General features: G+C 48.0%; 1 protein-coding gene across 24 annotated transcripts in view; it reads right to left on the bottom strand.

Moving 5' to 3' along the window:
• Window positions 1-12,500, bottom strand: part of ehbp1l1b (EH domain binding protein 1-like 1b) — a 23,244-nt gene that overhangs the window by 4,033 nt on the left and 6,711 nt on the right. For 4 of the 24 annotated variants that reach the window (XM_047804768.1, XM_047804775.1, XM_047804769.1 and 1 more), the window contains 11 exons: window positions 12,284-12,500; window positions 11,850-12,117; window positions 9,386-9,898; window positions 8,301-8,582; window positions 7,026-7,748; window positions 4,560-6,053; window positions 3,497-3,710; window positions 2,881-3,053; window positions 2,317-2,365; window positions 1,666-2,037; window positions 1,290-1,338 (listed from right to left, as the gene is read on the bottom strand). The exon at window positions 12,284-12,500 is cut by the window's right edge and continues 71 nt beyond it. In XM_047804768.1, coding sequence (XP_047660724.1) covers window positions 1,290-1,338; window positions 1,666-2,037; window positions 2,317-2,365; window positions 2,881-3,053; window positions 3,497-3,710; window positions 4,560-6,053; window positions 7,026-7,748; window positions 8,301-8,582; window positions 9,386-9,898; window positions 11,850-12,117; window positions 12,284-12,500 — 4,354 coding nt within the window. Of the gene's footprint in view, window positions 1-1,289; window positions 1,339-1,665; window positions 2,038-2,316; window positions 2,366-2,880; window positions 3,054-3,496; window positions 3,711-4,559; window positions 6,054-7,025; window positions 7,749-8,300; window positions 8,585-9,385; window positions 9,899-11,849; window positions 12,118-12,283 lie in introns of all 24 variants that reach the window. The other 20 variants (XM_047804780.1, XM_047804784.1, XM_047804781.1 and 17 more) reach the window with 16 other exon arrangements.

The following is a 12,500-nucleotide window of genomic DNA, read 5'->3' as shown; positions in this document are numbered from 1 at the left end:
ACAGGACGAGACACGACACGACGAGACACGACACGAGGAGACACGACACGACGAGACACGACAGGACGAGACACGACAGGACGAGACACGACACGACGAGACACGACACGACGAGACACGACACGACGAGACACGACACGACGAGACACGACAGGACGAGACACGACAGACGAGACACGACACGACGAGACACGACACGAGACACGACACGACGAGACACGACACGAGGAGACACGACAGGACGAGACACGACAGGACGAGACACGACACGACAGGACGAGACACGACACGAGGAGACACGACAGACGGAGACACGACAGGACGAGACACGACACGACGAGACACGACACGACGAGACACGACACGAGGAGACACGACAGACGAGACACGACAGGACGAGACACGACAGGACGAGACACGACACGACGAGACACGACACGGAGACGACAGGAGCACGACACGACGAGACACGACACGACGAGACACGACACGACGAGACACGACACGAGGAGACACGACCGACGAGACACGACACGACGAGACACGACAGGACGAGACACGACACGAGGAGACACGACACGACGCGACACGGCAGGAGGAGACACGACAGGACGAGACACGACAGGACGAGACACGACAACAGGACGAGACACGACAGGACGAGACACGACACGAGGAGACACGACAGGACGATACACGACATGGACGAGACACGACAGGACGCGACACGACACGACGAGACACGACACGACGCGACACGGCAGGAGGAGACACGACAGGACGAGACACGACACGACAGGACGAGACACGACACGACAGGACGAGACACGACACGACGAGACACGAACACGACGCGGACACGGCACGATGAGGACATCGACAGGCACGAGACACGACACGACAAGGACGAGACACGACAGGACAGACACGACCACGAGGACACGGCACTAGTCTACAGACGAGGACGAGACACGACAACGAGACACGACGACAGGACGAGACCACGACACTGAGACACGACCTGACGAGACACGACATGACGAGACACGACAGGTTTTATGGACGAGGTTGACACGACAGGACGAGGACACTACACTATTATACACTACACTATTATACACTACACTACTATACACTACACTATACACTACATTACTATACACTACATTACTATACACTACATTACTATACACTACACTATACACTACACTATTATACACTACACTACAGTAGTGCACTTACTGGAACACAGCAGTTTTTGTTTTCTAGTGATCTAGTGTCAGACTTACCAGCATGTGTTGTGTCTTGTGGATTTTTCTCTTCATCTTTATTTGCCTGCTGGAAGACATAAGAATCCTGCTTTATAATATTTTAACAGAGATACACTACACAGGGTCACCACACAGGGTCACTGCACAGGGTCACTGCACAGGGTCACTGCACAGGGTCACTACACAGGGTCACTACACAGGGTCACTGCACAGGGTCACCACACAGGGTCACCACACAGGGTCACCACACAAGGTCACTACACAGGGTCACTATAGGGACACTCTTTAGAGAGTCTACAGTCGAATGCTGCAGTTTACACATTTACAAAAATGATGCCCAATCGGAGCAAATGGTGCAATGTTGTCCACTTATATACGCAGTTATTGTTCTTACCTCAATCTGTTCTTTCTCCTCCTGCTGTCTGAGCCGTGGTGGTGCTACTGGAGTCTGCACTCCTCCATCCGTCTTCATGTCCTCGCCCTTCACTGTCCGTTTGGTCCGAGGCGGGGGGATCAGAGTCGTGCTGGTTGGTCCGTCTCCATCCAGAGTGTCTGTGCCATTGGTTTGGTCTGGCTGGGAGACAGTATAGCTGGACTTGCTGCTGTTCTTCTCTAACTGCAAAACACTGAGGTTTTGACCTGAGAAGTGTGATTGGATCTGACTAAGGTACGTCATCACCATGAGCCGATCTGGAACCGACAGCAGAACTAGATCAGAAGGGTCCAAGAGGCGTGAGATCCCCAACTCTGAAAACCCATCAAAAGCCTGCACAGACACAGTACAGACAGCAGACAGACAATATGAGGGTTAAAGAGCACTACATGCTACAGAGAGAGGGGGGGGGGAGGGAGGGAGGGAGGGGGGGAGAGAAAGAGAGGGAGAGGGAGAGAGAGAGGGAGGGGGAGAGAGAGGGAGGGGGAGAGGGAGGGAGAGAGAGAGAGAGACGGAGAGAGAGAGAGGGAGGGAGGGAGAGGGAGAGAGAGACTTACACAGAGACAGAGTGACAAAATTATTACCAAGGCAGAAAGACAGATGTTTACTTACTCTCTTGTTATTCAGCTTTATATCCTGAGGCTCCAGGGCATCAAAGTCACTGAACAGACAGAGGTTTAATGTTAATACAGATGTGTGTCAGTGTATCCGTCTAGTCAGGTGTGTTTGTTCAGGTCTATTCCAGTGTGTTCAGGTGCATTTAGACGAGATTAGGTCTATTCAGATATATTCAAGTGTTTAAGTGTGTGCTGAGGTGCAGTCAGGTGTGTTTGGGGGTATGGAGGTGTGTTTGGGTGTATGGAGGTGTGTTTGGGTGTATGGAGGTGTCCTGAGGTGTGTTTGGGTGTATGGAGGTGTCCTGAGGTGTGTTTGGGGGTATGGAGGTGTCCTGAGGTGTGTTTGGGTGTATGGAGGTGTCCTGAGGTGTGTCTGGGGGTATGGAGGTGTCCTGAGGTGTGTTTGGGGGTATGGAGGTGTCCTGAGGTGTGTTTGGGGGTATGGAGGTGTCCTGAGGTGTGTTTGGGGGTATGGAGGTGTCCTGAGGTGTCTGGGTTTGTTGAGGTGTGTTGATTTGTTATCTTGTGGTGTGTTCACATGGTGTACTGCGTGACTCACATCTTATCTGGGTGGAAGTGGTGCAGGATGGCACAGAAAGCCAGGCCATTCCTCCAGGATGTGCTGAAGTTGGTCACCTTCACACCTCTGTAGCCCTGCGTTACGTCTTGACACCACTGCAGCAATGACTGACTGCTGCTCACAAGGGTGGGGTGTGGGAGGGGAGACACCACCTTCCAGACAGACCCACAGACAGAGAGACAAACAGATAAAGAGAGTGATCTGAATTGACACATCTCCTAAGGGTTAGTGTCAGTTCCTTAACCCTAACCCCTTATTCCCTAATTTGGCTGTAAGGGAGATCACAGGGGGCACAACAACGCTGAGCCCCAGGGGGCACAACAACGCTGAGCCCCAGGGGGCACAACAACGCTGAGCCCCAGGGGGCACAACAACGCTGAGCCCCAGGGGGCACAACAACGCTGAGCCCCAGGGGGCACAACAACGCTGAGCCCCAGGGGGCACAACAACGCTGAGCCCCAGGGGGCACAACAACGCTGAGCCCCAGGGGGCACAACAACGCTGAGCCCCAGGGGGCACAACAACGCTGCCTACTTAGGGAACCTCCCCCTGAACATGTCTCCTCAGATAACAGATTATCAGTAAAGTTCTGCACCTGCTCAGGTGTAGTGTTGTGTCGGACTTCCTGTAGATTGACAGGTGGAGGGATGTTTATCTTTGTGCTTTGAGGCAGAACAGCCAGCGACGTCTTCACCGATTCCTCACACACACAGGTTCTGCTGTCGTTCTCCACAAGTGCAGCTTCACTTTCATTTAACACCGAGCTCGAGATTCCTGAACAAGACGAATCTTTACTCAGCGGCTCGAACCTGTAACACAACCAGAGACCAATTTACTTACACACACACACACACACAAACACACACACTCAAACACACAAAAACACACACACACACACACACACAAACACACTCACACACACACACAAACACATACACTCACACACACATATACACACACACACACATACATATATATACACACACATATACAAACACACTCACACACACTTACACACAAACTCAGACACACACTTACACACACATAATGTACATTTTATATCGCAGCACAGGAAAAGAGAGAGAGAGAAAGTGGGGGAGTGACTGTGTATCACTGTTAATCACAGATCAGAGTGTTAGCATCATCAGCACGTTTACAGATGTTCTACAGCGTGTACAGATGTTCTACAGCGTGTACAGATGTTCTACAGCGTGTACAGATGTTCTACAGCGTGTACAGATGTTCTACAGCGTGTACAGATGTTCTACAGCGTGTACAGATGTTCTACAGCGTGTACAGACGTTCTACAGCGTTTACAGACGTTCTACACTGTGTACAGATGTTCTACACTGTGTACAGACGTTCTACAGCGTGTACAGACGTTCTACAGCGTGTACAGACGTTCTACAGCGTGTACAGACGTTCTACAGCGTTTACAGACGTTCTACACTGTGTACAGATGTTCTACACTGTGTACAGATGTTCTGCAGCGTGTACAGATGTTCTGTCTGTTTCTGCTCACTGTGTCACATCAGCTTTACAGATGCTTCAGTAACTAATCACCAGGGTTAATGATCATGTGTGAACGCCGAGCAGCTCAGTGCTCTGTGTGATCATCACTGATGTTAAGAGAAAGCAGATGTTCTCATCACACTTACAGAAGGTCCAGGAGCGGAGCAGCTGATCGAGTCCCGGCGAGCTCGTACTCAACACCAACTCTGTGAGCTGGAACGTTTTCCAAAGTTTCTTTGTTAGATTTTGTGCTTTGTGTCTCTTTCCTCTCGTCCTCGAACACCATGGCTTTCTCCGTCTGGCTTTTACTCGTCTCTGCTTCATCAGCGTGAAGCTCAGCAGCATCTGCAGTGGGATCTTCACAGGTCACAGTGACCTCTGACACAGGAAGTTGGCTGTGATCCGGTGATGTAGTGTAGACTCTGTGTTGTAGTGGAGGTGTAAGTGACAGATCAAAGTCAGACTCGGAGGGGACGAGACGCTTTCTGAGCCGAGGAACCGGGACAGAAACAGGAGCAGACTGTGGTGATGTGTCTTCTGCCAATCGGCAAATCCTTTCCAGCAGGAAGCTCTCTTCTGACACAACAGAAGGTTCTTCAGTAGGTTCTTTAAGAGAGTCTGCTGAGTTTTTTTGCTGTGGCTCCACTGAGCTACCTGAAGGAATGTTAACTGATCTAAAGGTGACATCATCTGACAGATGTTTAGCTGTTCTATCCTCCAGCTCTTCCTTTCTTGTTTCTAAAGCTCTAAAGCTGACATCATCGAGTGGCTCCTTAGACAATGCTGTGAATCCTTTGACCTCATCTGGCTGTTCTGTCGGTGCTCCGAAATGTCTCTGAAAATGTTCTACCTGTTTTCCAGCTTCTCTTTTCTCATCGTCTGGCTGATCTTTTACATCCTCTGGTTGTTTTTTAGCATCTTCTAAAGATTGTTTGAGCTCTTCTTTGACTGTTCCTAATGATCTTTGGCCATCACCTGGCTGTTCATTAGCTATTCCTGAAGGTGTCTGAACATCATCTAGATCTTTGTTCACTGTTCCTAAAGATCTGCTGGTGTTTTCTTGCTGTTTTGCTCTTTTGTCATCATCTGTCTGATCTTTTCCTAAACATGAGGTAGCATCACCTGCTTCATCTTTAGCGTTTACACCATCTGGCTGTTTTAGTTCTGCTTCTGATGACCTCTTGATGTTATCTCCCAGTTCTTCAGCTATTTCTGAAGACCTGCTGCCATCATCTGTCTTATCCTTAGATGTTCCTAAAGGTCTCCTGATATGATCTGGAGCATGTTTATCTTTATCTGGCTGTACGTTTCCTGTTTTCCCTAAAAAAAGATGTTCTGCATTCGTTTGAAGAACAAGTTCAGCCCGTGCGATGGCTTTGTGAGTGCGCTCTGATGGAGAGATCGTACTTCCCCACTTCTCTTCCTCATTCTTACTTCCATTTCCTTTGTTTGTGCTGTAATGTGGTGGAACAATAGCACAGGAGCCAGAGGGAACATTAGGCTGAACTTCCTGCACTGAAGCTCTGTTCCTCTTGTTTTCACAGGGTTTTGTGTGAGTTGTTTTCTCAGCTCGAGAGTTCTGTGACACGGCTTCAGGCTGTGTGTTGATGATCTCGTATGATGCTGGTGATTCCTTCTGTCTGTGAGAAAAGGGACACCAATGAAGAACACCATCACCAACACACCAGCTTCTGTTCATTCGTGATAAACATGCAGCATGCAAATGCATCAGCGTGCACAAAGCTCTCGCTCAGCCTTAAACACTGCACTGATTTATTCTCAGGTAAAGTGTAAAATATCAGCTGTAATTTAGTGACATGTTGATGAGGAACCCAAGAGGAACCAGATTAGGTTATTATACACTAGAGCTACATTTTAGGGCAAAACAAGCAACATTTCAAATCAAGTTATTTTTGTTGTTTGGTGTTTGATCCTTTACCAGAAATTTCTCTTCCTATAGTTTTTTTCCCAACATCTTTGTGGAGATTTAAGCCACATGACTGACTTCTGCTTTTCAGCTTCGTGTTAGCTTTTGGTTTGGGTTCATTTGGGTTCATTTGGGTTCATTGGCCTAGAAATCTGGACCTCTCAGGTTCTAAGGTGTCTTACTGAATATGAGGACGTACAAAGTGACCGGTCCTTTAGCTCATTAATAATGAATGACGGAGCAGCGACACTACAGGAACATCGCATTGTTAAGGTTCATACTTATGCAATCAGGCGACAACAAATATACAAAGTCATCAAATTCTGTTTCTAAGTGAATCCGCAGCAGCGGAGAAGCGAAAACACACGAGTTCAGCTCCAGTTCCTAAAGTCAGACGCCAGCAGTCATGAAGTTCACAGCATTAAAGTGCAGCTCAGAATTTTGTCAGTTTAAATATTATTTTATATAGATGAGTTTATTATCATGCAGGTTGTCCATCACACATGCGTCTGTGTAACAGCGAACTTCAGACACTCGCCGTCAACAACATTAAACACCGATCTGCAGCTGGACAAGCAGAAGTGACGTCATGCCTGTGGACGTGCAGTAAAACTGTAAGCTCCAGTTTAGTCTCCACTCCAGTTTCACTAAGATGAAGCCACCAAACTCTGATGCAGGCACTTACCCTTCGTCCATATAGAGTTCAGCGAGCCACACCGTCCCTAGGTCCTCCTGCCCCGTCTCAAACTCCAGCTCCTCCTCTACACTTTCAGACAAAACCAAGGGACACACGTACGTCTCCTTCTTCTGAAGATCTGGTGTCATTTCTCCAGGTTCTTCATTCATGCTCTGTTCTTCACTTGCTATGTCATCAAAATCAACTTCTTTTAAAACTGGAACATCCTCATTGGAGTAAAGTCCATTATGATTATCTGGACTAGAGTCTGGAGACTCAGACGGCTTACTGGACTTCTCAGTATTTGGTTCTGAATTCTCGTTTGCTTTAAGTTTCTGTTGAGTTCTGCAGGTTTGGTCTCCTACCCCTGTGGACTCTTTGCTGATGTTCACCTTGCGTACTGTTCTATTACTGCTGCTTGTTTCAGCTTCTGGTTGTTTTTTTATAGACTCTGCCTCTCTTTCTACCTCTGAGGCAGCCAACCTCAAGCAGTCCACTAGGCTCCGTCCCGAAGGCTCAGAAACAGATGTCACATGACTCACATCCTCACAGGAAATCGGAGTGTTAATGTCTTCGTTAATCGGTGCTTTGTAATGTTCCTCTGTAGTTCCTTCTGTAGCTGTGATGAGGTTTGTATCACAGAAGGCTTCAGGTGGAAGGATTCCACACTCTTCAGGATTGTTGGCTTCTGTAGGAATCGGTTGCATCGACATGGACGTCACCGTTTCATAACTGGGGAACAAGCAAGTTTGGAGAAAATGTAAATCACCACAAAGGACAAACCAGAGGCCGGGAATAAAGTGACAGACTTTACAAACATTCCATGCAGATGGACCTACACTGTGTTCCTGCACGTCCTCTCACACGTTATACAACACACCAGTTATCCCTCTCACGAGGCCTGAAGACCCCGAACACGTCTCCTGACCCTCAGCAGATGATGCTTCTTCCTCTGACTGTTTATTTCTGTCATTTGGTTTCTGAACTTTCTCACTGGCTTCATCTTCATCAGTCTTTTCCGTCGTCTCCTCCCCCGACTCTGTGCTAACACTCTAACATTACAATCTGCATCTTGTCTTTTGGAGAATTTTTCAGAACAGAACAAAGCTGGACCTGAAGTCCTGAAGTGTGTGTGTGACTTTAATCTGCAGTAAACACTCTGAACAAACCGAGCGTGAAACTCGACACGTGTTTACACCTGACTCTCAGATCTCTGCTCTTATTAACACTGACTCAGTAATAAAACACACACACACACACACACACACACACACACACACTCACCCTGCTGTTTCTGCCTCCATGTTACTGTCTCCATGTGAAATGTCTCTGTCTGTCTCCTCTCTGACGTCCAGCTCGTCTTTCTGACCCCTCGCTCTCTCTATCGCTGCACACAGAGGGGTCTCACTCTGACCGCTGGGGGGATCAGGAGTGTGTGTGTGTGTGATGGCTGTGTCTGTGGTGTGTGTGTCCTCAGAGTGTCTGTCTTCAGTGGTGGGTGTTTCAGGCTCTGTGCTTTGGGAGTCAGCGCTAACTTTTATTGGATTTGTAGAGATTTGGTTTAAGCTATGAGAGAGAGAGAGGGGGAGAGAGGCAGAGAGAGGGAGAGAGAGAGAGGGAGAGAGAGAGAGAGAGGCAGAGAGAGAGAGAGAGAGAGGCAGAGAGAGAGAGAGAGAGAGAGAGAGAGAGAGAATTAGAGCATATACATGAAGACAAACAGACATGAAGCCTGAGAGTAAGGTGTTGAGGTGACAAACAGGATGTAAATGCCACAACCAGATGTGTTTACATCACCGTTGCCATGGATGCCGTGTCTGATGATACCAGTGTGTGTAAACAGTGTTATTATTTTTATTTATTATTTTATTATTAGGACTTTAATGTGTTTACTGATTTGGTCCTTCTGGTTTCTACAAGAACCTCATTAGAAAGCTGGAGCCCTCACACACACACACACACACACACACACACACACACACACACACACACACACACACACACAAACACACACACCTAAAGAACCCTAATATGTGTAGCCTGAGTAAAGACCTGAGTGCTGCCACGACCCCAGGATAACTCCACCTCTTTATATGAACTCCACCCCTTTCACCCCCCAACACACACACCACAACCTCAGTCAGTGTGCCGATGATGGACGTGTGTGTTAAACCCTGAGTGTGGGATCAGGTGTGTGTGTGTGTGTGTCCAGTGAAACAGAGCTGAGGTGTTATGACATAAACACAAGACTCCACTCTCTCCTGCCCTCTGCACATGTCCACATCACATCCAGACAGTGTGAACACACACACACACACACACACACACACACTGCTGTAAATCTGTGTGTGTATGTGTTTTAATATACTTACCTGCTGTCCCTCACAGTGCTGTCCTCTTGCTCATGTGTCTTCTCGTCCTCACACTCGATGATGCTGTCTGTAATCGTCACTTTGTCCTCATCAGAACAGGTCAGAACAGTTTGACTCACAGGTTCCTCCTTTGGTTCTGCCATTTTGGGTGACTCCTCATCATCCTCTGTGATGAAGAGTATGACCCCAGGTGGGACAGGAGCCTCTTTATCAGCCTGCATCTCAGTGGGTGTAGTTCTGTCTGTAGTAAGTAGACTTTTATTCTCCACATCTTGAGACGTCACATACACGTCGTTAAGGTCTGCGACTGTAAAGTCAGGCTCCTCTTCTGCGAGAGCTGGACGCTCCGCCCACCACACGTCTCCCGATCGTCTGTCTGGGACGGAGGACATAGTCCGAGACACGGATCCAGATATGGAGAAAGGCCACGGAGGAGGGACAGTCTTGATGTCCTCCACATCCTCAGATACAGGAAGTTCATCAGACTTTCCTGCTGTGAGCACTGACCCCAGACTGAAGGACAGAGACAGGAGTCAGGGGTCAAAGTGTGAAAGGCACACCATGCAGCCTTAGCATGCTGGAGGTGAAGAGTGTGTGTGAGTAGCAGTGAGACAGAGGGACTATGGCTTTGGTGTTTTGTCTGCACAGACAGAGGGACAGACAGACAGAGGGACAGACAGACAGGATCTGTTCCTCACTGTCTAGTCCATAATGTTCTAACATCTGTATACATCAGTTTACACACTCAGGTGATCTTAATGTCCTGTGTGTGTAAGAGAGAGGGAGACAGAGAGAGACAGAGAGTGAGAGAGAAAGAGACAGAGAGAGACAGAGAGAGAGAGACAGAGAGAGACAGAGAGAGAGAGATTATTTGGACACATGAGAACATGAGCAGTAACAGTACAAACACAGTACGACTGACGTTAGTACAAAAGAAGGACAGAGGGAAGAAGGACAGAGGGAAGAAGGACAGAGGGAAGAAGGACAGAGGGAAGAAGGACAGAGAAGAAGGACAGCTGCACCCCTGAGCAGCGACACCGAAGCTGATCCTCATCACACACACACACACACACACACACACACACACACAGTAAACAGGACAACAGCGTGGTGGACAATGTAGATTAATTCAGTCTGACGCTCGTGTGTGTGTGTACGTGTGTGTGTGTGTGTGTGTGTGTGTGTGTGTGTGTGTGTGTGTGTGTGTGTGTGTGTGTACATGTACATTTCTGTCTTTAGCAGCAGGGACCACAGGGACTTACAATTTATTTCAATTTATACAACTGAGCATTAAGGGCCTTGCTCAGGGGCCCAGCAGTGGCAGCTTGGTGTAGCGGGGATTTAAACTCATGACCAATCAGTAGTCCAACGCCTTAACCATAGGCTACCAGATTACCCGTGTGTGTACGTGTGTGTGTGTGTACGTGTGTGTGTGTGTGTGTGTGTGTGTGTGTGTGTGTGTGTGTGTGCACTATAAACTCTAACACACACTACACACACTCTATAAACTCTAATACACACTACACACACTCTATAAACTCTAACACACACTACACACACACACTATAAACTCTAACACACACTACACACACTCTATAAACTCTAATACACACTACACACACTCTATAAACTCTAACACACACTACACACACACACTATAAACTCTAATACACACTACACACACATGGCCAAAGGTTTTGGCAGTAATATAAACTGTAACGTTTGCTGCTTCAGTATGTGGAGATTACCCAGAGTTCTCTATGGGATGGAGATTTAGGAGGTCGACTGGCTGCAGATCCATAATTTAATGTAATGATCTTTTCATCTTCTCGTCTTGTGACGCTGCTCCATCCATCATGCAGGAACATGTACAGAACATCACCAAATTGCTCCTGGATCGTTATGAAGTTGCTCTTGCAGGATGTTTCCTGTAGAAGTGGAAGTGACCCCACTGTCTTGGTTAAAAAGCGTCCTCACACACGGATGGTCTCAGGATGCTTCCCTGTCGGCATGACGCAGGACTCATGGTAGCGTTCACCTTTACAGACAAGTCCCAAACTGTCAGGTGGGAGCAAATCAGAGAAAATAACTGCACCAGTCTTCAGTCGGTGTTTTTCTGGTACACCAGGCCATATGTCCAAAAGTCTTCGTGTCACTGTGTGTTTGTGTGCAGGAGGAGACGGTCCTAGCGCTCTCTGGACACTGTGGGACGTCCTGAGGCCTGTCTCACATGTGAAGCCACTTTGGAGGTAACATTTGTCTGACTTAATGACACTTTTACATGTGCTGATGATCACAGAAATTGTTAGCTGCTTATTTTACATCACTGACAAAACCAGTGCAATGTTTTTGTCTAATAAAGCTTTTTGTGTAAAATGCATCTGTTCACTGTGAACAAAACACTCCATTTATATCACTGCCAAAACTTTGTCCTTTTTACTGTCACAATGAGACACAAACTCACCTGCTGTTAGCCTCGCCGCTGTTAGCCTCGCCGCTGTTAGCCTCGCCGCTGTTAGCCTCGCCTCTGTTAGCCTCGCCGCTGTTAGCCTCGCCGCTGTTAGCCTCGCCTCTGTTAGCCTCGCCTCTGTTAGCCTCGCCGCTGTTAGCCTCGCCGCTGTTAGCCTCACTGCTGTTAGCCTCGCCGCTGTTAGCCTCGCCTCTGTTAGCCTCACTGCTGTTAGCCTCGCCGCTGTTAGCCTTGCCGCTGTTAGCCTTAAACTCTGAAGAGTCTAAACAAGATCCATACAGTAAGAGGTCAGGGTCAAAGGTCACTTGGCAGCTGGACTCTTAACTCTAAACTTTTTGTCATATTCTTCTATATTATTATATGACTTAATGCCACTGAATCAGTGTTTAGATGTGAATCAGATGCAGGGAGGAGAAGTGTTTATATACCTGAGGGTGAAGAGAGAGAAGAATGAGAGGAAAGAGGAGAAGAAGCAAGAAGTGAAGAGTAAGTGGAATGGGCAGAATTTAGGACATGGTCCAGGTGTGGGTGAGACACTGGGGCAGACTGGGGGGTAACAGGGGGGTCTGAGAAAGCAACAGGGGCAGAAACAGGTTCACAGAATGCATCGAGATCAGGGCTGATGAGTAAAGGCACAGGGGTCAT

This window comes from Tachysurus fulvidraco, chromosome 20, assembly GCF_022655615.1.
Source record: "Tachysurus fulvidraco isolate hzauxx_2018 chromosome 20, HZAU_PFXX_2.0, whole genome shotgun sequence".
In the NCBI taxonomy this organism is placed as follows: Eukaryota; Metazoa; Chordata; class Actinopteri; order Siluriformes; family Bagridae; genus Tachysurus; species Tachysurus fulvidraco.
Note: the sequence above shows the minus strand (reverse complement) of the source record. Positions and strands in the feature narration are given on the sequence as shown.